At 39.9% G+C, this 25,705-nt stretch overlaps 1 protein-coding gene and 1 long non-coding RNA gene across 5 annotated transcripts in view; one reads left to right on the top strand and one right to left on the bottom strand.

The window, feature by feature from the left end:
• The window catches only part of LOC109719481 (probable E3 ubiquitin-protein ligase LUL4), a 71,235-nt gene that overhangs the window by 8,691 nt on the left and 36,839 nt on the right, over positions 1 to 25,705 (bottom strand). Inside the window, exons 2-4 of one of the 3 annotated variants that reach the window (XM_020246206.1) lie at positions 12,358 to 12,862; positions 12,108 to 12,260; positions 11,184 to 11,622 (exon numbers count right to left, since the gene is read on the bottom strand). In XM_020246206.1, the coding sequence (XP_020101795.1) occupies positions 12,156 to 12,260; positions 12,358 to 12,862 (610 nt within the window). In that variant the 3' untranslated portion in view covers positions 11,184 to 11,622; positions 12,108 to 12,155. Of the gene's footprint in view, positions 1 to 11,183; positions 11,623 to 11,856; positions 12,261 to 12,357; positions 12,863 to 25,705 lie in introns of those variants that run through there. The other 2 variants (XR_002218713.1, XM_020246205.1) reach the window with 2 other exon arrangements.
• Positions 4,301 to 8,646, top strand: LOC109719482. Of its 2 annotated transcripts, none has more exons than XR_002218715.1 (5): positions 4,301 to 6,130; positions 6,220 to 6,302; positions 6,380 to 6,491; positions 6,579 to 6,758; positions 8,460 to 8,646. It is a non-coding gene; the product is annotated as an uncharacterized LOC109719482 (long non-coding RNA). The 2 variants fall into 2 exon arrangements; XR_002218714.1 differs by having other exon boundaries at positions 6,217 to 6,302.

The raw sequence follows: 25,705 nt of genomic DNA, 5'->3' as shown, positions 1-25,705 counted from the left end.
TCAAACGAAGTCATTTATCCAATTACCCAATCTCTCGGCGAACGCAAGGCTCGCTCACAGTCTCACGTGTGTAAGTCTCATAGGGGAGGAGGCTAGCTATTCACCTACCCCGAGACCGCCTGCAGACACTACACTGGTCCAAGGGCACTACACTGGCCCCTTCGCGTGCCAAACTCCGGAGTGCACTACCTGTGAGGAGCTACCTCCACAGATGCAAACAGGCTAAGTGAGCTCGATCCAATCTCATGAACTGGGAACACCCTAACCAACCAGGGGTGATAGCAATATAGAATCAAGTGTTCTAATAGTCAATCTGTAATACACTGAACTTTTGCAAATTGCGGAGTTCGAGTGTGTGGCATGAGTTGTGGAACTATCCTACATGTTCTAAAAGGCTTGGACACGTTTTGGGACAAGTTAGAGAGTGATCGGATTGCCGGAGACGAGAAAGTGCATTGCTATTGCGAAATCTGCAATTTCTGCATTGGTGTACCGGTACAGCAAGCAGCAGAGTCAGCTGCTGCGGGACAGCAAGGCTCTTTTGGTCTTTTCACCTTACCTATCCATCCTTATCTCCCCCAGCTCGACCCAGCTGATGTTTATCACCTGTAAACTCAGGGAATTAGGGTTCTTAGCCTCTCTCTTTCTCTCTCTAGGATTTGGAGCCCAAGAGAGCATGGTTTGGTGGTTTCGGCTTCTTCGACTTCTTCTCCTTGCGCCGGCAGGTTGGGGGGCTGTAGTAGTGTTCTCTTGCTGAAAGGGGAACAGTAGGGAAGAGGTTCCTGCAGCCCAAAGCAGTTTGCAACTGATTTGCTTCAAGGTATAAAGGATTAGCTCATTTTACTCTTTAGTTTATACTTTAGTGTTAGATTTTGAGCCGTTTCGATGTGGTTGCTTCAGCTGAGTTAGAGTAGAATTCCAGCAGCTAGATAGGAGAAATCCAGCTGTAATTTAATCACTCTAATCCAGGGATAAGTTGCCTTAAGACTGATTAAAGATAGATCTTGAATTATCAAGCTATTTCGGAACTATACGCGTTTTAATCGCGTAATTGACGCAATTTTGTATGGTTTCGTCGCAGCAGGTCTTTGAGCCTCTTCGAGTTGAACGTGTACTTTTGAAAGCTGATTTGAAGAGTATTCGAATCAAGGGTAAGCGCGAATTTCAGCTAGAGACCCATTTTTGCAAGACTTCGACTATTACAGCTTATAATCGACTATATTGATGCCATTTTGACGTTGTTCGCAGCGAGATTGCAATCGAGCCTTGGATCATCTTCAGTTAGCCTTGGAGAGCAATTGGAGGCTTAAGTTGAGGTATCAATGTGATCCGAAACAGGAAATTTAAGTTATTACCTGGTACTAAAGGCAAGTTAGGCCGAAATCGAACATTTCGGTCGTCATTTTGACACGGTGTTGATGTTTGTGTTCAGCAGGGTTGGAGCTTTGTGGAGCTGATTATTGTGACTTCTTGTGACTATTTGAAGCTTAGTAATAGGTGGGTTTGACCTAACCAGAGCAAGTGAAGCTCCCCTATGTTCTATATGTATGAATTAATATAGTTGGGCGATATTGTCACAATAGGGTTGTGTGGAGCTTCTTTGCCATAACCTTGATTAGAACCTCTATGAAGTAGAGAGAATTCATGCATAATTGTACTTATGCTTATGTTTATGTTTATCTTTAGTTAAGTTGAATAACTAATGGACATGATAATTATACTTTTGTAAAGTCGAGAACAAGAATATGTTTATGACTATAATGATGACGCCATAATAATAGAAAGTTCCTAATGCCATATGTGAACTTAGCATTATTCTTGCATGTATATTAATCTAGTGGATACTAGTTACTGCTAATATTTATCATGTTAAGAATTCTGATCAATAGATTGAGAGTAGAACATAGCCTACTATGCCATGATGTTTGAAACATGTTGGATAATGGATTTTGCTCGCTTGCCATTGTGCTCATTCGCACACGCTTGTGAGGGTAGCTCCCTACAAGCCGGCACTCCGGAGTTGGCCTACGCGACAGTTGCTCGCCCGTGCGGGATTGGGTGCCGAAGTGGATTGCCGTGGGGAGTGTATACTACCACGGGGCCATTAGGCGCGGCGCAAGCTGGACTACCTTGAGTAGATCCCTGTGAATGAAAGGAAAGTGCTAAAGGAAATTGGACAGTAATGAATGATTACCAGTTACAGTGTATAGTGTTACTTACACATTTATACTTATGTTCATGCTTATCATAATGCTATGCTTCTGTTATTCAGTTGATTCATTACTGTTGAGACTATGATTACATGTTGCTTACATGCTCATTACCTGTTAGCATTGCATAATTATATATTCTGCAATTACTGCTTTCACTTTCATTTAGTACATCATGAGCCTAGTGGTGTAATTCGCCGAGGCTGGCGGCTTACCCACTGGGAACTATTGTTTATAGTTCTCACGCCCTTTTGGTGGTTGTTTTTACAGAGCCATCTACAGGAGAGGCTAGGGATCGTGGCAAGGGAGTCGCGTCTAGCTAGACATTGCTAGGAGCATGCTAGTCGATCACCTTGCTACTCGGGCTACGACCGAGGGTGATGTCCCTATGTATAGAGAGACCACCATTGTACCTATTCTTTTGTACACCCCGTGATGTATATGTACCTTGTGGACAGTCACTATGGTTTTGATACTTTCTCTTTTAGTCGAGATTTTGGATTGTTGCTCCTTATTCTATTGTTGATAGTCTGGTGACTTTTACTATGCTCTGATATCTGGATAGGGTTATTTTATGACTTTTTACTCCTATCGACTTGTTTCTTGTAGACGCCTTATATACTGCAGGTGTATGGCGGGTCTGTGCACGTACCGGATATGCTTCCGCTGATATCCCGGGCGTGACACAATCACATAGTATCTCAACTATACTAGTGTTCTCATGCCACTCTCGTACTACTTAATGCCACTCGTTCAATGTTTAAGGTTAACTAGATGCCACTCGTTCCCTTGACAAGTTCTTGATACACTAGTTTACAATATACTAGGTTCTTATTCACAAAGACATATTCATCACATATAGGTTTAACTATCTCATAGTGTTCAACTCATGCATACTAAGTTCTCATTCGATGTATCCACAACCCGAACTATCGCTAGCATGCAAGGATATGTACAATCACATTTAACACCCTATAATGCTATATTGCAATATGTAATTGATCGACAATAGTACTCAGACATAGAAAGCAGCTCGACTGCTTTGGGATGGCACTCCCCCACTTTTTGGTAGCGCCGTGAAGCTAGAAAACTCGACGTCGCGGCCCTCGCACGTCGCTTCAACTCCTCAGGGCAAAACGAACCCTCAAGTACTCGTCTTGGCGATAACTCCGCACTCGCTCGACGGATCGACGAACCGTCTTCGCCGACACGTTCAGGGACCTAGCAATTAGGTTTGCGACCCATCAAAATAGATCAAAACCCCAGATTTGCTAAAATCCCAAATCGGAGCCCTAGGTCTCAACAATGGAGAAATCCGTGGTGCGAGCCTCAATTTCGAGCTCGAACCTTCTCCCTAGCGTCAATAGGTTCCATTCGAACCATTTCTAAGTTATAAAACCCTATTGCAAGGAATCCACCATTATAGGGCTCAAAGCTTACCTTCAAAGCTCAACCCAAAGAGAGGAAGAAAATGAGGAAGACAATCTTCATCCTTGTCTTCTTCTTCTTCTACTTCTTCTCCTTTCTCTTCCTTTTCTTCTTCTTCTCCTTCTTTTTCTTTCTAGAGAGAGCTAAAGAGTGTGAGAGGGAGAGAGCAATGAGAGGGAGAGAAGGGTCCCCAAGCCTTCATATAGGCAGTTTTGCAAATAAACCCCTCAACTTTCCATCTATTAAACAGCCTCTCACTGGGCATTTTCGCAGTGAGGGACCGGTCCCAACTCGGGGAGACCGATCCCCAAAGGCCTCCCATTCGGGCAGAGGGGATTTCGCGTTCGGGAACCGGTCCTCGGGAGACCGGTCCTTGTCCGAGAGACCAGTTCCCGAGAGCTGGATTCTCGGGACTTAGCCAAATTTCGGCTTGTCTCGCTGGGTTAACGTTCGGGGACCGGTCCTTACTTACCAGAGACCGGTTGCCTCATGGGTCCCCGCCAGCCCAGCCTGATGGGACCGGTCCCTCCCTGCCAGGGACCGGTCCCCCAGAGCAAATTCTGCTCCAGTGCAGATTTGCACCGTTGCTCTCGCGGACTCTTCCTTAATGCACTTTATGCCTTTTAATTACCTCCTGACTTTCCGAAGCTCATACCCTCGACAATTGGTCGATTCCAGACGAAGTCTAATCCTCGGATTTCGAGAATTCACTTCCCTTACATGTGATCTCAGCTGACGGCGTTTCTGTTGATTTGGAAAAGGTGGAGGTAACAAGGAATTGGCCTCGCCCGACAAATATTACTAAGGTCAGAAGCTTTTTGGGCCTTGCTGGCTATTATGGACGGTTTGTGGAAGGATTTGCTAAAATCTTTCTTCCACTAACGCATCTTACTCAAAAAGGGGTCAAGTTTGTGTGGAGCGAGGATTGTGATTAGGGCTTTGAGGAATTAAAGAAGATATTGACCACGGCTCCTGTCCTTGCTTTACCTACTCTTGGAGAGAGTTTTGTGGTGTATAGCGATGCTTCGCGATTGGGTCTTGGGTGCGTGTTGATGCAACGCGAGTAAGTTATTGCTTATGCTTTCCAGCAGTTGAAAAGTTATGAGAAGAATTATCCCACTCATGACCTGGAGTTAGCTGCTGCGGTCTTCGCTCTCAAGTTGTGAAGACATTACTTGTATGGCGAGCGTTGCGAAGTCTACACCGATCACAAGAGCCTCGAGTTTGTAGTAGGTGATAAGGTATTTTTGAAAGTCTCCCCAATGCGAGGCGTGAAGCGGTTTGGAATGCAAGGGAAGTTAAGTCCTCGCTATGTAGGACCGTATGAGATTTTGGATCGGGTTGGCCCTGTCGCTAATCAGTTAGCGTTGCCACCTAGACTTGCGGGAGTGCACAATGTATTCCATGTATCTACACTCCACAAGTATGTCTCCAATTCTATGCATGTGCTCTAATATGAACCACCCAAGCTTCGAGAGGATATGATGTACGAGTTCCCTCTTTGTATACTAGATCATGAGGAGAGGAAGCTACGGAATCGTGTGATTCCGTATGTTAAAGTTCAGTGTAGCAATCATAACGAGCGAGAAGCTACTTAGGGGTTCGAGAGTGAGATGCGTGACAAGTATCCCTATCTCTTTGCGGAGTCTAATTGAGGTATGACTTTAAGTTTCGAAAGCAAAACTTCTTTAAGGGGGGATGGATGTAGTGTACCGAATCCTCGATGCGCCATACCGAACTTTAGTCAAATTGACCGAAGTGTGGTAATGGACGGTTTGCAGAGGTCCGTTAAATGTTCCTATAATACACTGAACTTTAGCAAATTGCGAAGTTCGAGTGTTAGAATAGCAATTGGAACTATTCTACAACTTTCGAAGGATTGTCGAGAGGTATTCGGCAAGTTACTTGAGCGAACAAGTGGCCGAAAGAGCAAAAGTGCATTGCAAAATGCAGATTCTGCACTTTGTATAGGGTACCGGTACCAGCATGGTTCAGCACCGGTACCAGCACAGTAACTGCGTGGCAGCAAGGCTGTTTTGGTCTTTTCCTTCTTCAGCCTTGTTCTTCTCCTTCCTAGCTCGACTCCCAGCTTATCATTATCAGGTTTAAGGCCAGGAACCGAGTAAGAACACCTTTCTTACTCTCTCTCTAGGTTTTCTCCAATTTTGAGTAGAAACCAAGGGATTTGAGCTTGTCTCTTTTCCTTTTTGATTGTTAGCTGGTTGGGAGGCCTTGGAGCTGTGATTTATTGGTGGAGAGAAGAGTTTTGGAGGCATTTCGTAGCTCTATTACAGCAGGTAGCTAAGTTGAGGTTGTAATGAGGTGAGCTACTCGACTTTTCTTTAGCTTAAGGCTATAGTAGAGAATTTGAGCTTGTTCTTTGCTCTTGCTGCCAGCTAATTTGAGAAAGCTTACAGCAGCTATAGAAGGAGTATTTTGGGCTGTGTTTCTCAAGATTAACTCAGGGAGTACCTACATTAAAGTTTGGAAATGTATAGCGCCTAATTTTTCACTGGTTAAGTGTTCTAATGGCTGAATTGGTGAAGGTAGTGATGCAGTTTGTGATTTATGTTCACAGCAGGTTGTGTGAACTTTGTTAGCTGAATTTAGTGACCCTTGTGAGCTGGTTTTGGTGTGCTTCAACCTGAGTTGGAGCTGTGTACGGTAAGCAATCCAACTCCTTATAGTTTGGATGTGTTGATTGTAATGTTGAAGCAGTTTTTAAGGTTAACTCGCAGCAGGTTCGTAGCGGACTACTTGAGCTCTTTGGCTAAGATTTGGAAGCTTTTAAAGGTTGGATTTGGTGCTCCAACCTGAGCCGAAATAGGGATTCAAGCTATAGCACTACCTTAGGTAAGAATTTACCTAAATGAGAGGATTATGTGAGTTATGATGCAGAATATGAGTTAAGCTTCTTGCTGACTTTGAATTGATTGTTAGGAGTATTTGAAGGCTTCGGATCATCTTAAGCGGAGTCTTGGTGATATTTAAAGGCTAGTTTGAGGTGCTTCAACCTGATTTGAAGTAAGGTTCTAGTAGGAATCCTAAACTAGTATTCTTGCTATTGGAAGCTAAAGAATATCTTCACTCATGGGAGCGACGAGGATCGACAACGATATGGTAGGTCGGACCTTCCTGAAATGGGTGAATTCCCTCTATGTCTTCTTAGACATTATGGAACTGCAATTGTTACATACTCATGTAAATACATGCTCATCTGGATGAATTGGGGCTGCATTCATATGCATACAATATTGGATAAAAGGAAACCTCTACGTAGTAGGGGAAAACTATGAAATAGCATGCATATATAGATCCCTTGCCTGTTTAACATGCATGATATAATATTAGTATACTTGTGTAGTCAAGTTCAGCAAGATATCATTTAGGAATGAATGGATAAAAAGTTATGGTTACGACACTTAGTTCAGATGTATAACTAAGTGAATGATGTCTTGCAAGGGTTATCTGTGAGTTGAATTCATGTAACTTCATGTTATAGACAGAATAACAGAACTCTTATCTTAGCATGTGTAGTGATGTTACTTACTCATATGTTTACGTGAATATCATGTTAAGAGTATAGTAAAGAATGTTTCGCATACTTGTAGTGACAAGTTGATTATTGCTTTCACAGAATAGAGATAGCATGAATTTCATATCCCTATATATATATAGTCTAGTCAAGTAACTAGAACTGGACATTATAACATCACCCGAATGTTATACTAGCAACACAATCTAGTTAGATAACTAGAATTGGACATAAGAATATACCTATGTAGTCAAGTAGAAATACTTGCCTGATATTTGTTTACTCCAGGTAGTAGAGGTTCATATGGAATTATAGTATGTGTGCCATGAGTTACATGAACACTAGAGTGAGTCATTGGATATGACCTTAGTAAACCACTTTCCTTATGTATAAGAAGTAGTGAGAGGACTTTGGGTGAGTGTGCAGGTATAGCCTGATAGAATCACCATTATGATGTAAAACATATACTTGTTAAGTCATACTAACTATGGATAGTAACATGTCACCAAATAGATGATAGTGAATTATGACTCAGTGTTACAGTGTCGACCTTGTGTCGAGTTGAGATTCCATGTTAGAGACATGATGAATTTGTGAACCCTATACTGTGAATTATGCTTGCATGCCATTGTGCTCATTCGCACATGCTTGTAAGGGTCGCGCCCCACAAGCCGGCACTCGGGAGTTGTCCTAGCGGCATGTTGCTCGCTTATGTACGAAATTGAGCGCCGAAGTGGATTGCTGTGGGTAGTGTTGACTTCCACAGGGCCATTAGGCACGGCGCGGCTAAGACTTTACTATATGTAGGTCTATTGTTAATCGGGTTAACCAAAGTGACTTTAATTTCAGATGGACATAGTAGTAAAAATACTTTATGTCATTAGTTGAGCATACCTAGTAATGAACATACTAGGAGATTGACATCCTTGTCAGTTAGTATCATAGTGACATTACTTGTGTTTACACTCCTGTAGGTGTAGGGAGCTAACTACATGATATCCTTAGCTAGTTTAGCTATAATGATAATGTTCAGCATAACATATAGAAGATTAAAGTGATAATGAACATAATTTGCATACATGATGAATAGCGTATAAGACATGTTAGAAAACATATCTTGTTGAGGCATCTGTAGTTAAATTACTTCATTTACTCCTTACAATTATTTTGCTTACTTATTGCTGTTTACTTATGCCTGAGTTGACCTAGTGGTGTACTTCGCCACTCTCGGCGGCTTACCCACTGGGAACTATTGTTTAATAGTTCTCACCCCCTTTTTTTGATAGTTTTGTGCAGCGCCTTCCACCGCGGGAAAGGCTAGGATTCCCGGCGAGGGGTCAACGACTAGCTAGAGCCATCTCGTTGTTAAATAGATAAACCTCTATCAGTTTATTCTGGTGTGTTCAGCGTTGTATATTGGTCTTGTAGAATGTACTTTACTCTTAAGTTGTAATAAGGTTCTATGTTGTATAAGTTATGAACTGTTAAGTTTCGCTCTGATTACCTGGTTTAGTATGCTTTTACTATGTTGATTGTAAACGTTTGGTGTATACTTAAGTTGTGGTGCACGCGGCGGGTCTGTGCACGTGACTGGTGAGCTTCCGCTGAAGTCCCGGGCGTGACAGTTCCGAATGCTTCAGAATAGTTTAAACAAGCGTTTGGGGACCTTGGAAAGCAAGTGGAGAAATTCCAAGCTGGTTGTGCTGGAAATGCTCTCGGGGTCCGGACCCTGACCACAAGGTCCGGACCAAACACGAAAAATTTCGGGTTGAGCACAACCCTGTTGTGTGAGGGGCTAAAGTGTAAATATGCAAGTGGGAGTGTTTATATGAGGGGTCTTAACCCTTTTCTCCCATTTTCCCCCTCACTCCCAACCTAAGAGTAAACCTTTTCTCTCTCTCGACCTCTCTTTATCTCTATGGTTTGCTCCAAGAAGTGGAGTCTAATGGAGGAGAGCTTGCTTAGAAGTGAAGCAACCTTCTGGTACAAGCTTGGCTTCGGGAGGAGCTTTGAGTTGAGGTAAGTTTGTGAGATTTTGAGGATTTCAAGGTTAGGGTTTGTGTAAATCCCTTAGAAATGAGATTAATTGGAACCCTACGTAATTCTAACCAAGCTTATTGCATGAACCATGAAGAGTTGTGAGTATTTATGCAATAAATGGATTTCTAAGGTTTCTGAAGAGGGCTTTTGATTAGGATGGGTTTTGATCTTAATTGGTCGTATATTTCCGCAATTGAAGGTAAAACCGACGTTTCGTTCAGCCGACGATGGTCAATTTGGAGAAATTGCCATTTTCGCTTTATTTGCCATAGTCGAGTGAAATCGACGATGATAAATTGCGCAGCTTGGCTTCCCACTTCGTGACGTCAACTCGAGATGGGCGGTGCTATCCGAATTAGCCGAATTTCATTCTATGTCTAAGTTCTGCTTATTGGCTATATTGCATCATGCATCGAGACTGTGAGAAACCTATGAGTTCTTGGTAAATTCATGCTTTAGTGTGAGGAATGATGATCCATGTTGCATGATACTTGTAGGTGTATTTATTTGCATGATGTTGAGATAGATGTATATATGTATGTGCATGAAATGCTAGAGAACATATGCATATTGACATATTATGAGAATATGCTAGATTCATGTGAACTAGATATGCGGACTTATAGCACTGTGAGAATTGGAATTATTGCACATGTGGCTGATTATGAGCATTGCATGCCTTGTGATTGTGGGATTCCCGTGGTCCTCGGCCGCGAGGACTTAATCATACTCGTGTCGTCTGTTGTGACTTGTGGAGGTCGCGACTCCCAAGCCGTGAGCTCCGGAGTGTCACACTCATGTTAGATTGAGACGGGGGAAAGAGTCACAACGATTCGTCCCCGGCAGACGGTCACAGAGGTGATAGTGTGTGGCGAGTTGTGGTTCAACCTTTGGGCGAACCGATTGGATTTGAATCAAGGCATGGTCATAGCATTTCATATATGTTGCATACATCGTAGAGCATTAATATGTTGAATTGTTAAAGACATAGTAGAATCTTGACTTGTTTGGTAAAGGCATAGTGATACATTTGAAGCATGATATAGATGTATATGAGCATGTGAGGCTTACTGTTTCCATTTATTACTTCCTTGTCATATTGACCGATCTTGTCTCTATGCCTTCTTAGACCTAGTGGGAAAATCGACGGAGTCAGCGGCTGAACCCACTGGGAACTTTGTTTAGTTCTCACATCCTGTTTTGCAGAGCCAAGCATAAGCGCATTTGTCGAGGACCGCGACAAGGACATCGAGCCCTAGATAGTGTGGACCACCGAGACTATTTCACTACCCATGTACTTAGCAAACAAATGACATGTATAACCCTTTTGTGAAAGAAAAGAAAGACATGTAAAGCCCTTTTGGAAAGTGTGATGTATATATATATGTGAGGTATCATTTTGTATGCAAAAGAGAAGTTGTAATGAATTAAAGAATATAAGTGCTTTATGAGTGAATGTGATGTAATAGCTAGCTTAAATTCTCTTGTATCTTGATATGTCTCTCGCAAATGTTTGATGCTAATATCTCTTGCTTGGATATGTACGCATAAACTTTGTTACGCCTTGGACAGATAGGAAAAACGCTGCCCGTTCGGCGGGTCTGTTTCGGACCCAAGCTGTTCAAATTGGCGGCGTCGGGTCGTAACACAAGAAAAGCATGACAACTTTCAGATTTTGTTAATCTACTTTGCTATTATGTAGTCCGCACATAACACATGTAACAATATCAGCGAAGTGTTCTAGAAGAATCGCCTGCTTCGCTAATATCTTGACAAAATTCTCAGGCAAATCATTTCAAACATAATAACAAGACTTACTTGACAGTAGTTACAAGATTAACTAACAAGCATATGAATCATTGATTTGCTTGGACAAACGAAGAAGTTTGATTGCTGACAACATTGCAAAAATGAAATGTAAATTTTTTAGCAAAATCCATTTCCAATTGCCGAGAAACAAAACAGGGGCATTTAATCTAGGTGACATATCAATAGCTCATTTTATTCGCTAAAAAGTTTTTTCTCTGACTGTTCTTCGAAGAGTTAAACTAGGACCGGCCAGAGCTTACCTCCAACATATTACGTGGCTATGTATATACTTTTCGCATTATGCACATTTTAGGAACTATTAATAGCCAGAAACACTGGCTTGTAGCCTTGTCCTCTGTTTCATATTTGTCCGTGCAAAGAGCATGGATGCTTATTAGAATACATAGTGGCGCATGTTGCCTTCTCAAGTACTTGAGACTTTCCTTGCATGATGAATAATATAGCTGATATGGAACAGAGATTATTATATTATGCCGACCGCACCTCAAACTGTGGGTCTCATGGATTGTAAATCCTTGATGGAAAGAAATAGCACTATAAATCCAAGGTGATCAACACATGAGACAAATCAAAAGAAACCTGCATAACGACCTTGTTGTAAGTAATGCTACCATGCTTCCTAAATCCGATGAACCCAAACACCAGCGCAGTACTTAACATAGCTTACGTTCATTAACAGGGAAGATTTTAGTCATATGCAAATGCGGACATGAGCCTCTTACATTTTGCACAAACAGGGAATTTGGAAGAAATGCAAGTGAAGAAACGAAATCACCTGAACAAACTAAAAACATCTATGAAAAAAACAAACAATTAAAATAATTGAAACTACAGAAAGAATAATTGTATTCACAGGCATGAGTTATGCTTAACTTTATATTACTAATTCATGTTTTCTGATGAGCTATTAACAGACAAAAGCTGGTGAAAATAATGATACTTCAAACAATAGGTGTGACAAGACAATTTTCTCTTACGAGCAAATCACATAGCAGCAAGCCAGAACTATATTCATGCACAGAGGCTATAGAGCATGACAAGTTCCGCAGTTGAAGGAAACATACCATGTAGCCTCATTAAATACAGTGATCAGATTTCACCAATATCTCCATCTATTCAGCAACTTGTATCTCCAGTATGGTCTCTATAGGTTGGCGACATATTGGGCACTTGTTAGATTGAAGTCTTAATGCTTTTGCACATTCTCTGCACATACACTATAAGACAACACAAAGTTACTATTGTAAAGAAATGAAAAGCACAATTCCATGAGGAAGCACAAAGCAAAAATTCAGAGGTTTGTTAATTACTCACCATATGCCTACATGGAAGCACAGCAGTATCCTTCGGTTCCGACATACAAATTACACACTCGGTATCTGAATTATCAACACTAACTTCAGATTCAGCTGATGAAGCACAAAGGCCAAAAATTTCCTGCAGTTCATAGCGTTCACCATCAACCCACAAAATTTGATTTTGAACCTTTACTTGGAATGCCCCATCATTGGCCTTCTCTACAACGGCTTGAGTAATCTGTGCACATGTGGCGATTGTCGACTGACTAGTCAATTCATCTTTTTGAAGAGTAGATGGGTAAGCTTCTGCATAGATAACAAGTGGAAAGATGTCTCCATTTAAAGGCTTTGAGAGTTCATTCAACTCAAAGAATCCTAAATCAATTCCTGATCCTGGAGGCTGCCTGAACCTCTGACCTAGTCCTCGTCGAAACGGTATTTTCACGGGCACGCCCATGTCAGGATACACTTGGGAAAAACTACAGTTTCTCTCTTCCTTGGCAAAGTAAAAGATGGTGAAACTGTCAGCAAAAGAAAGAAAAGAAGGTTCAGTTTTAATCAGCAAATCAGCTGAGACAATATACTAGTAAATATGGTGTTTCTCCAACAATCTTCTAACATAAAGAGCAAAAGGCAAAGAAATAATTTCAATGGAGAGAGAAAGAGAGTGATCTTCTCTGCAGATTATTGCATACTGACTTGGCTGAAGTAGCTACCACAATTCATGGACCTGATAAAAACCAAGTAACATGTGCCACCACAAACAACTAACCATCCATGGCAGAAGATAATTTTACTTTTATTTAAAGACCTGTGATAGCAGCATTCATAATTTGCACGGGGGCGACAAGACGACCACCACCACCTCATGGGTAGTTGCATGATGATGGCGGTGACTTGACCACGACCTCCCTTTGGGATAACGACTACACAGCAACGACGGTGACTCGATCTACTACTACCTCCTCATAGGAAGTGGAGTAGCACGTATAGAGGAAGAGAACCATGATTCATTTCAGTTTTTTTTTTTTTTTTTATTCGTGAATGCATTTTAATGCAATTATGCAAAAGAGAAAGAAAAGGAAAGTTAATGATTCTTTCCCCTCTTTTCTTATATTCTTCTTCCAATGAAGGAAAAGAGAGAGAGCATAGGTTTATGTGATTGGTTAAAACTGGATGGACCTAAACGTAGGAAAGGAATGAAAATATGAATAAAAAAAGGAGACATATTACAGCAAAGAGAATAATGTGTCGATTCTAATTGCATATTCCTAGAAAGCAACACTAGAAAGATCATTTATTTTTCTCTAAGGACTAGAGAGGTTGTTGGATTTCAGGAATCTTTGTTCGCTAGATGGATTAGAATTATCACTTGCAGAAAAATTGGTACTATTGACTATTGAGTTTGGAAATCATATCTATAAACTCATCTACAGGCCTTCAAGTGGTTGTTTGGGAGAAAATTGGGAAAACCTATTCAAGATACGTGTTAGGTGAATTACTAAATATGGATAATAGTGACATTTTAGCCATAGTGAATCGTTAAAGTGTGGAACATGGAGATTCTTTAGCCATAATAGGCTCTTACAAGTACCACATTTAGCTATCTGTGTAATAATGGGAAGAGGAGAGAATCATATAAATAGTGTGGAAGTATCCACGGGCTGTTTCAGGTGGTGCAAGTATCAATTATGTACATTGCTGCTGCAATTCAAGAGTGTGAACGGTACATATTTTCTAGAATTAGATAGTTAAGTTTGTATATGAGTCCACATATGTGCCCGCATACCGTATATGCGCTATGCGATAGGTAACCGCATGGATACTGCATATCGCTCTTTGGAATATTGATGTTGGGTGGTCAACGCAAATGGGATTAAAATCTTTAGTGTATATAGTTATGGGGCAGACCGTCATAATCCTGGAAACAAAAAAGGGCTTATAGGAAGTTGTCGGCAATATAAGGACGACCCCACCCCTCGAGAATAATGTTGATGCTTGTATAAAATGGCGTATCAAGGTTGAGAGATGTTTCTCTCAAGATGACGATTACTGAGCTTCTAGAGTATATTAGAGAAGCAGACATTTCAGTAAAATACTACAGTAGGTTTATTAAGAGCTTTATTTAACACTTCAGTAAAATACTACTGTAGGTCTATTAAGAGCTTTATTTGCTCAGCCTTCCCTTTTCAATACGGATACCAAGCACTTTACTTGGAATGAAAATTTTATATTATAGTGCTTGCAATCACTCCAGATGATATACTTTGTCTCATTAAACTTAAGACTTGATGATGTTTCAAGTGTTAAGCTAAGTTTCCATCATTGGTGATTTTGTAATGTGGCTTGAGACCCATCCCATCGATATCTTGAATACCAATTCTCTTGGAAGTCCCTTAGTCAACGGGTCGGCCAGATTTTAGCTTGACCTTACAAAATCAATAGTAATTATGCCATCTGATATCAGTTGTTTTACATAGCAATGTTTTAATCTAATGTCTTGACTTCCCTTTGTATGTATTACTGCATGCTCTTGCGAGTGTAGCCTCACTATCGCAATGTACTGATACCGGCAGCATTGGTTTTGGCCAAACTAGAATTTCAAACAATAAATTTATTATCCATTCCGCCTCCTTACTAGCAGATGCTAGTCTTATAAATTCTGCTGCCATGGTGGAGTCCGCTATACATGTCAATTTCTTGGAACCCCAAAAAATCACACCTCTGCCTAATAAAATATCCACCCACTTGTGGATGCATGATCTTCTCGATCTACTATCCAACTGGCATCTGTATAGCCTTCTAATACTGTTGGATATCCACTATAGAAAATTCCATAGTCCATTGTCTTTTTCAAATATTTTAAAATTCTATAAATAGTATGCCAATGTATATTACCCCAGATTGCTAGTAAATCTACTTAATTTACCAACAGCAAATGTAATATCAGGCCTAGTACAAGACATGACATACATCATGTAAGGAAGTGAATTCTCGAAATCCGAGAGTTGAACTTCGTTTGGAATCGACTTATTGTCGACTTGGTATGCTTCGGAAAGTCCGAACGCGATGAAAGTGCGAAAAGCACATTAGGGTGGACCTTGGAGAGTTGAGGATTGCGAAAATTGCAAGTTTCAGGTTTTTCCAACTCTCGGGGTCCAGACCCTGTGTAACGACCCAGCCCACTAGCAACAATAACTCGTTGGGCCCAATCACCGGCCCAAAATGCTTAAGCCCAGTTATTATTACTAGTGTCTAAGTCTCTTATAAACCCAATGACAACCCCATTCCCATCCGATGTGGGATTATTGGGGTGTCACACCCTGGTGGTAGGGTCTGGACCCCGTAGCTACGAAAAACCCATTGGGGTGGAGAAATTGCAAAGTGTGCAATTTGCATGTTTTTCCAACTCTCGGGGTCCGGACCCTGGTGGTAGGGTCCGGACCCCGTAGCTGTGAAAACTTTGAGAATTTGCAAAGTATGCAATTCCAGGATTTCCCAACTCTCGGGGTCCGGACCCTAGCTCCAGGGTCCGGACCCCGTACCCCGAAAATGCCCAAAATGGGCTGTCTCAGGGTGACAAAGTTGAGGGGCTAAAGTGCCAAAAGGCATTATAAGAGTTGCTTGGGAGCTCTTCTCCTCTCATTTCTCTCTCTCCCACACTATATTTTCCCTTCCTCTCTCTCTCTAGAGGAAAAGAAGGAGAAGAAGAAGAGAAGGAAAAGAAGAAGAGGAAGAAGGAGAAGGAGACAAAGAAGAAGAAGAGGTTCGACCTTCTTCATCTCTTTTCAAGCTTGGAGCTTGGTATTGAGGTAAGCTTCAAACCCTTTAATGGTATCTTCCTAGGGTTTAGCTTTTATACCTTAAAATTGGTTTTGTTGGAACCTCATGGAACCTAATAGATGATTCTAGCATGAATCTAGGGTTTTGTTGGTGTATTTTGCATAAATGGCAACCTAGGGCACCAAAATGGGTTCTTGGTAGCTAAAGGGTTTTGATCTCTTTTAATTGGTCGTAAACCTAAGTGCTAGGTCTCTAAACGCGTCGGCGAAGACGGTTCGAGGATCCGTCGAGCGGGTGCGAAGTTATCGCAAAGGAGACCCTCGGAGCTTCGTTTCCACCTAGAAGCCCAACGAGGCGTTGTAAAATCGGCGAATCGTATTCCAAGAGTCGCGACGTCACAACGAGGTGGGTGGTGTCCATCCTGAAGCAGTTGAGCTGCTCCCTATGTCTAAGTTGTATTTCGTTAACCATATTGCACATGTAGTATTAATGCATTATAGGGTGTAGTTGGTTATGTTTTATTCTAGCATGCTTCTTGGTAGTGTAGCAATCTGACTGGCACTTGAACCTAGAAGGCATGAGAATAAGTATAATGACATAGAACCCTATAGTAACAAAGATGTAGTAACTTGATCTGATGTTTATGAAAGTTAATGACATGTGTAATGTTGGAATCTTGTATTATGACGAGTGGCATGGAACCTAGAAAACACTTGACGAGTGGCATTAGAACTTAGTGTAAAGAACACTATGAAATGATGATATAGGGACTGGATGAGTTTTCCCTAGTTGGACATCTTGCATGAGAGCTTGTGCGTCATTGACACAGTTGTTAGCGTTGAGGCTTTGGACATGGGTACAAACTAGTGTATTCCCGAGAGATTGAAAACCCTAGAGGATAGGGCTTCCTCGATGGCGAGGATGGATCATACTCACATAGTCTATTCTTGGGGTGGTCGCTCCCCCCGTTAGTGCGCTCCGGAGTTGGTCACGTTCAGGACAGACATAGTTGTCCGCAGACGGTCCCGGGTGGGTTGACAACGAGGTCCTCACCTAGGTGGGATTGAGATGTGAGTCGAGGGCTAACTCTTAGTTGGCCAAGGATTGGATAATGGACATGTGGGACATTGGACCTATTCAGCATACTAGGTTACATACTTGCTTGTAGCATGATCTTAGTGACATGTTAGTGATACTTGCTTTGATTATTCATCGCATATTTGCCAGGCATAGTAGTATACTATAGTTTCTTTACTATGCTTTCATTTCAATTAAATATCTATCTATCTGTTTATGCCTGCTTAGACCTAGTGGGGAGATCGGCGGAGTCAGCGGCCGAACCCACTGGGAACTATTCGTAGTTCTCACCCCACATTGTTGCAAGTCCGAGTTCGAGCGCCCCCGGCGAGGATCGCGGTAAGGACTTAGTGCCCTAGAGGTTGTAGTTACCTTCCTAGTACATTAGAGTTACCCTTTACATATACTTGAGAGTAGATGATGTATAGGTGGTGCGGTATTTTGGAAGAATGTAAACCCTATGTTTATATTTTGGAAGAATCAAATGTATAAAGATGTATTCAAGTTGAATGTCTGTAATAGATAAGTATCTCCCTCTTTTATTCACTTGTTTGTTCATCTACTTGTGATGCTTGCTCTCATTTGTTTAGCACTGGTTGTGCTCTCGCTGTTGTGATCGCGTATGTATTCAAGTGTTTCCTGGGAGCTTGTTGTACATGATCTTGTCGTTTGAGCCTTGGGCGGACAGGGGAGGTTCTGTCCGTTCGGCGTCTGTTCGACGTGCCTGAACCAGACCAAATTGGTAGCGGGTCTCGGGGCGTGACACATCAAACTTCCAATAATCTTAGAATATTCTAACTGATTAATTGATCAACCAGTGTTGTGAACTAGTTTTATATTAGAATCAAAAGGAGTGGATGCTGGAATACAATCAAAATAACCAAATTTTCTAAGAATCTTTTTGATATAATGAGACTTTTCATGAATAATTTTAATTTCCAAAATAATATCAGCCTCCCCTATATCTTTTATATCAAAATTGCAAGATAAAAAATGCTTAGTATTTTCTACTTGCTGAAAATCGGTGCCAAAAGTTAACATGTCATCAACATATAGACATATAATAATACCTTTACCATTTGAAAATTTACTATAAATACATTTATCAGATTGATTAATTTTATAACCATTAGAAAGAACAATCTGATCAAACTTTTGATGCCATTGTTTAGGTACTTGTTTAAGCCCATACAACGACTTGATAAGTTTACACACTTTGTGCTCTTGTCCAGGAACAACAAAGTCCTCAGGTTGTTCCATATAAAGTTCTTCATCTAATTATCCATTTAAGAATGCAGTTTTGACATCCATTTGATGAATAATAAGATTATACATAGACGCAAGTGCAATCAAAGTTCCAATAGTCGCTAATTTAGCAATAGGTGCATAGGTATCAAAATAGTCAATGCCTTTTTTTTGTGTAAACCCCAAGTCTAGCCTTGAATTTATCCATGGTGCCATTTACTTCCGTTTTCTTTTTGAAAATCCATTTACACCCAATAGTTTTACATCCAGGAGGAAGATCAACTAATTTCCATGTTTGGTTGGCCATAATTGAGTCCATTTCATCATTTATCGCTTCTTTCTAAAAAGCGATATTAGGAGATTTAATTGCCTCCTTAAATGTTGTGGGGTTTGAGTCAATGAAATTTGAAAACTTTCTTTAATCATTTCTCTACTACCCTCAACAAGAAAAGTATAAAAATCCGGTCCAAATGTTTTAGTAATTCTAACTCTTTTACTTCTTCTAAGTTCTGGGATTTTAATTGCAACATCATTTTTCTCATTAGAGTGTTCTTTACTCACAGTAAGTTCTTTGGGTCTAAGAATTGAAACAAATCTCCATTTCCATTAATGTTCTATTTTTTCCTTTCTGCAACTCCGTTTTGTTGTGGAGTGTATGATGCAGAGGTTTCATGTGCACTACCAATGGACTCAAAAAATAAAGGATCGTAGGATTCTCCTCCTCTGTCTGATCTTAGGCATTTTCTCACATTTCACCTCAAGTTCAGATTTAAAAATTCTAAATTTATCTTTCCGCCAATGGTAGGAGAAACTATGTAAGTCACAAACATCACTGTGCACCAACTCAAGAAAAGTAGAACATCTATCAATTTTAGGAGAAGACTTTCTAGTAATTTTAGTAAGCATGCAAGTATTACATTTTTTCCAATTTATTATCAAAATTGGGAATTAATTCTAACTTAGTCATATCATGTAATTTTCTATAATTAACACGTCCTAAACGATTATGACATAGATAAGAAGAATCCACAATATAAGCAAAAATATTCATTTTATTAATAAGATTGAGTTTGAACATGCCCTCATACAAATATCCTTTTCCCACAAAAGTTCCACTCTTCGACAAAATAAATTTGTTGGCCTCAAATACAAGTTTGAACCCAAATTTATTAAGAAGACTCCCTGAAACAAGATTCTTCCTAACTTCGGGTACATGATACACATCGGTGAGAGTGAGAGTTTTTCCTAATGTGAATTCGAATTCCACCTTGTCCTTTCCCTTGATTTGTGCTATTAAAGAATTTCCCATGTAGAGAAAGTTTCCACCCTCCAACGCATCATAAGTTTTGAATAAACTTCTATCTTTGCACACATGCCTTGTGGAGCCCGAATCAATCCACCAAGCTCCGTCATCTTCGAAAACGTTAACCTCGGATATCATAGTCACAAAATTCTTTTTGGAATCCGATGCACTTTTCCTTTTTGAGGAACCAACATTCTTTCTTGTAATGACCCGATTTACTACAACGAAAGCATGCACCTTTCTTTTTCTTATTTGTCATGTTGTGGTTGATCGGATGCTTGGCTCTCTTTCGATTTTCTTTTGTGGGTTGACGGGTCTTATTATGCTCATCCTCCATTACATAGACTTTGGTGCACTCAACATCATTCTCCTTTTTGCCACCTTGTATTTGATATTCTTCTTCTATGTGAATATGATTACCCAAATCTTTAGGAGTAATTTCTTCCTTTTTATGCTTAAGACTTTTCTTAAAGTCTTTCCATGATGGAGGAAGTTTGTCAATAATTGAAGCCACCAATTATAGACTCATCCATATTCATATTATGTTGAGTAAATTGATTGAGAATTTGTGAAATTTCATGCAATTGATCAAGAACGGATTTGCTATCAACCATTTTATAGTTATCAAATTTGCTAACACGAAACTTCTTACTTGTGGCATCCTCGGATTTGTACTTTTCTTCAAGACCTTCCCATAGTTCTTTAGCCGCTTTCACATTTTGGTAGACATCGAAAAGCGCATCTAACATAGCATTTAGAATGTTACCTCGGCACATATTATCTTCATCCTATTTTTGTCTTGTACGAGTTTGTGCAATAGGCTTATCATCATTTTCTCCTGGTCTTGGAGTAGTGAGGACAAAAGCAACCTTGAGACAAAAGCAACCTTGAGAGTCGACAGAAGGAAAAATAATTTCTCCAGCCAGCGCCTGAAGTCCATGCCATCAAATCTTCGCAGTTTCATGAAGTTTGTTGCCATCTTTCGTAGAGTAGCAGTCGACACTTTCGGAATTTAGCCTTAAGATTGTTAGAACAAATAGTGAAAAGGTATGAAGTAGAAAGATGAAAAAGGCTTCAAGGCGTGTAGCAATGCCACTCTCCTTAAGGCTTAATCCGTCCCTACCGTTCAAACAATTTGGTGTGCACTAGATCAACGAACAACCTTCCAGGATACAATGAAGCATAAACCTCAACTGCGTTTCCACACACAAAGTCGAGCCTTTGAGCATTCATTTGATTAAATTGTCAAAAGAAATAGAATAAGAAAACAAGAACGGAATTATTATGAATGGAGACTTAAACTCTTCAATTGTTGGTCCTTTAGCAACCAACTCTATAGGCTTATATAGACCACGAACGGGTGCTTCATGAAGTGACCTTTCGATTGTGACTTTTCATTTGATCATAACTACCAATTAGTTATATGAGTCAAGTTCAATGAACGTAAGAATAAATTCCAACGGACATATACACGAAGTGATATACTATAAAGTTGTGTCTTTTCACACTAATCCTTTCACCAAAAGTCACCTCTTTTCACATTCACTTACTAAGAGCTACACTCTTTGATTTAAAGTCGCATCCACTCACTAAAGGTTGCATTCATTCACTAAAAATCAAAGAACAAAATATATTATTTTAAAAATTTCCTTACAAGAACTTGTTAATTTCGTAGCTGAAGCAATTACTTTCTTCTATTAATTCAATTTAAGAATTTATTTTTTGGCTGTAAGATTAGGCCTTTCATGCTTAAAAGATTTTACTTTTAAATGTGTGGCCGGTTGTCAAGTCTCAGATGAACTTAGGAGATGGATTGCATCATTTAGTAAGACAACAAGTCTCAAGGTGGGTTCTAAGTCTACTTCTATACTAAATTATGGTCTCAACTAGAAAAGAATAATAAAAAAGCTAAAGGAAATATTCAAATAGGATTTTTGCAACAAAACTTGGTTTGATTATTAAAAGGGCAAAAGAGCTGGTACGCTTAGGGTTTAATTGATGTGATATATAATTACATGAGATATATATATGGTAACCATCGGTACCATATAGCATTATACTATTACCATATAACCTCATAGTATAGCGTTAATTGATGTGATATATATATATATGGTAACCATCGGTACCATATAGCGTTATAATATTACCATATAACCTCATAGTATATTTGGAATATACTATATAGGTTCCACTTTATATGTAATGCAATATATACATGCTAAATGGATCCTAATATGCTAAATATATCCTAACATCCTCTCCGCAAGTGGAGCATCCTTCACACGAATGCGAAGATTGGTTTGCAAGGTTGAAAACCGAGAAGCTGACAAGGGTTTTGTAAAGATATCAACAAGTTGCTTTTCAGACGAGATATGGACTAAATCCAAGTCACTCGACTGAACTCTCTCTCAGGAAATGATGATCAAGCTCAATGTGCTTCGTACAAGCAGGTAAGATAGGATTGACAGCAAGATATGTAGTGCTAAGATAATAGATCGCCGGATAGTCACAGCAAGCGCGTATGCCATAGAGCGATACCCCACTTCAGAACTAGAACAAGAAACAATAGGTTGCTTCTTGGCTGACCACGAGATAAGATTAGGTCCAAGAAAGATATAATATCCAGAGGTAGACCGGCATTTATCTGGGCAACTAGTCCAATCAGCGTCAGAGAAGGAATGAGCGAGGAATTATCACAACGGGAGATAGGAATACCATATGATAGTGTCTCACGAACATAACGAAGGAGATGTTTGACAGCTTGCATGTGAGGCTCGCAAGGTGCATGAAGATACTGAGCAACGGTATTGGCAACATAGGAGATATCTAGCCGTATGAAAGTAAGATATTGCAACGCACCAACCATCTGACGATATATGTAGGGATCATCAAAAGGACGCCCTTCATGAAACGAGAGGCGAGCGATAGGAGAGGGTAGAAACCGGCTTACTAGCAAGAAAACCATGACGCTCAAATAGCCGGTGCGCATATTCCTGTTGAGTCAAATAAAGGCCAGAAGAAGTACATGACTTCAAGTCCAAAAAATAACGCACAGGACCTAAATCCTTCATCGCAAACTCTCATTGTAGAGAACGAATAAGAGATGCAACAAGAGAAAAAGAACATCAAGTAATATGCAGTGAAAAAGAACATCAAGAGAAAAACAATAGTATCATCAACATATAGGAGGAGAATGAGAGTCCCAGAGAGTGAGCGACAAGTGAACATCAAGTGATCTGCAGTGCTGCTAACAAAACCAACCTCTGAAATGAAAGAGACAAACTGCTGAAACCAAGCCCAAGTTGCTTGCTTGAATCCATAGATTGCCTTCTTCATTCGACAGATATGATTAGGAAATGATGGATGTATAAAGCCAGGAAGTTGTTTCATATAAACTTTCTTAGAGAAAGAGCCGTGAAGAAACGCATTCTTTACATCAAGCTATCCAAGTATCCACCCAAAAGAGAAAGCGACCGAAAGAACAGTACAAATAGTAGTTGACTTAACAACCGAAGAAAACGTCTCATCAAAGTCAACACCCTGTTACTGCTTATAGCCATGAGCTACCAGCCGAACATTGAGACGCTCAAGAGAATCGTCCATTTTCTGTTTGACCTTGTATACCCACTTGCAGCTAATAAGATTTATTGATGATGGAGAAGGAACAAGATCCCAATAAAATTTTCTACTAGGGCATTATACTCCTCAGTCATAGCTATATGCCAACCTGCATCTTGAGAGGCCTCAGCAAAAGTAGGCTCAGTAGGAAGTAAAGATTGTGTAGAAGCCGGGAGCGAGGTAGACAGAGTCAAATTCTGTATCATGGACTGTGTGAGCATAGGTTGTAAGCAAGAAGGGATTAGTGGATCTACAGGTGAAGTAGATAAGGTAGATAAGGATGCGGGTTGCTCAGCAGTTGTATGGGTGGAGGCGGAAGGATCATACGGTAGTGAATCAAGGTCAATGAGTGCACTAGTTCTGGAGAGGTGACGACGGGTATAGACACAGAGCTCTTTGTGACTAGGAGCAGAGGTATCATTCTCATTTCTAATCTGTGCATTATCAAAGTCCAAGTTGGTAGGAAATTGAGGTAGGTTCTGAGATGGTGGTGAAACAGATTGGATAAGATGATTGATGCCAGAAGCACTGAAACGCACAAAACTGAAGCCAAAAATAGCGTCAAGGAGAGACGGACTCTCACCCAACAAAGGAGGATTAGAGAAAGTTTTGAAACAGTAGAAAGTTTGAATTCACATATACTAAAGAGTTAGAAAATTTGAAAAGGCAGGAAAAGGGAAAAACTATTTCAACAAAGGTAACATGTTGAGAAATAAAGATTTTACAAGTACTCAGATAGAGATAGCGAAAATCTTTGTGCTTATTAGACAGTCCCAAATACACCCAAGAAAGGGATCAGGGAGAGAGCTTATAATCAGCAACATCCTATAGATTGGGATAACACAAACACCCAAACAACTTAACAAGTTGCAAGTCAGAGGGGACACAATCATACAAAATATCATAGGGAGATTTTCCTGTTAAAACAGTAAAAAAGGGAGTGCGGTTGACAAGAAAAACAATAGTTTGAAGAGATTTTCCTGTTAAAACAGTAAAAAGGGGAGTGCGGTTGACAAGAAAAACAATAGTTTGAAGAGCATCAACCCGAAAGCGGTGAGGCATAGAAGCGTGAAGAAGCAGACTTCTTATGATGTCAGCTAAATATCTATGTTTCCTTTCTACTACACCATTTTGTTGTGGTGTATGAGGGCAGGAAAACCTATGAATAATCCCATTCTGAAAAAATAAAGTGAAACATTTTTCATTCACATACTCCATACTATTGTCAGATTGAAAAGTTTTATTTTTCAATAAAAAATATTTTCAACCATTGCCTTTTACTCTAAAAATTTCTCAAAACCTATGTTTAAATTTTAAAAAATAAAGCTAAGAATACCGAAATAATCATCCACAAAGATTACATAATTTTACAACCAAATACTAAAGCAATAGGAGATTGCCATACATTAGAATGAACAAGTTAAAAAGGAAAATCAGACTTTGATTCAGAAGCCGAAAATGACTGTTTGATATGTTTTCCCATGTGATAGGCATTGCAGATAAATTATGGCTAAATTATAGATAGCCACCTTATAAATACCCGTTTTTCCACTTTCCCCCCCTAATTTTCAAAAACCTACATTTTGCCCCCTTAAAATTTCAGAAATGTTTTATAGGGGGTATGACGTTAATGAGGAGAGCAAAATGACCAAATTGCCCTTCTTCTAGAAGAAAAAAATAATTTTTTAATGCATTTCTGTTATTCTGAATGGCATTTTCGGTATAAATTATAAGAAATAGACTAAATAGTAATAGAACCCTGACGAAGAGAGGCTAAATGCAACAACTTGAAATGTTGAGGAGGTAAAATGTAAATTTTTGAAAGCCAGGGAGGAAAAGTGAAAAAACGAATATTTATGAGAGTTTTCTGTAACTTGCCTAAATTTATTTCAGAACTGCTATCCGAAATGATATTATTTGATTTAATAAACTTCGAAAGAACAAGTAAATTAGGGTGACCTAAACATCTATGCCATATATATCCACTAAATCTAGATGCAACAAAAGCAAACTGTTGCTTATTCCCCACACTTGCAACTTGATAAGAAATAGGATAGAGTGAAGTGGTGCCCGAACTACGACATCGGAGAAGCTCCTTTCCCGTTTCCTTGGCCTTCACAATAAAACCAGATGAGTCAAACTCAAAAAGGGAATTGTTATCATGGCAAAATTGACGAACAAAAAGTAGATTTCGTTTAATAGAAGGAACAACAAGAACACTCTTGAGAGCAAAGCAAGTCGAAGAAGTTTTCATATTTGTTTCACCTGTCTAAGTAATATTCAACAAATTTCCAGTACCAACTAGAATCTTATCTTGCCCAGTATAAGGTTTAAA

The sequence above is a fragment of the Ananas comosus genome, linkage group 13 (genome assembly GCF_001540865.1).
Source record: "Ananas comosus cultivar F153 linkage group 13, ASM154086v1, whole genome shotgun sequence".
Taxonomy (NCBI): Eukaryota; Viridiplantae; Streptophyta; class Magnoliopsida; order Poales; family Bromeliaceae; genus Ananas; species Ananas comosus.
The sequence above is the reverse complement of the archived record's forward strand: the minus strand, read 5'-3'. Positions and strand labels throughout refer to the sequence as shown.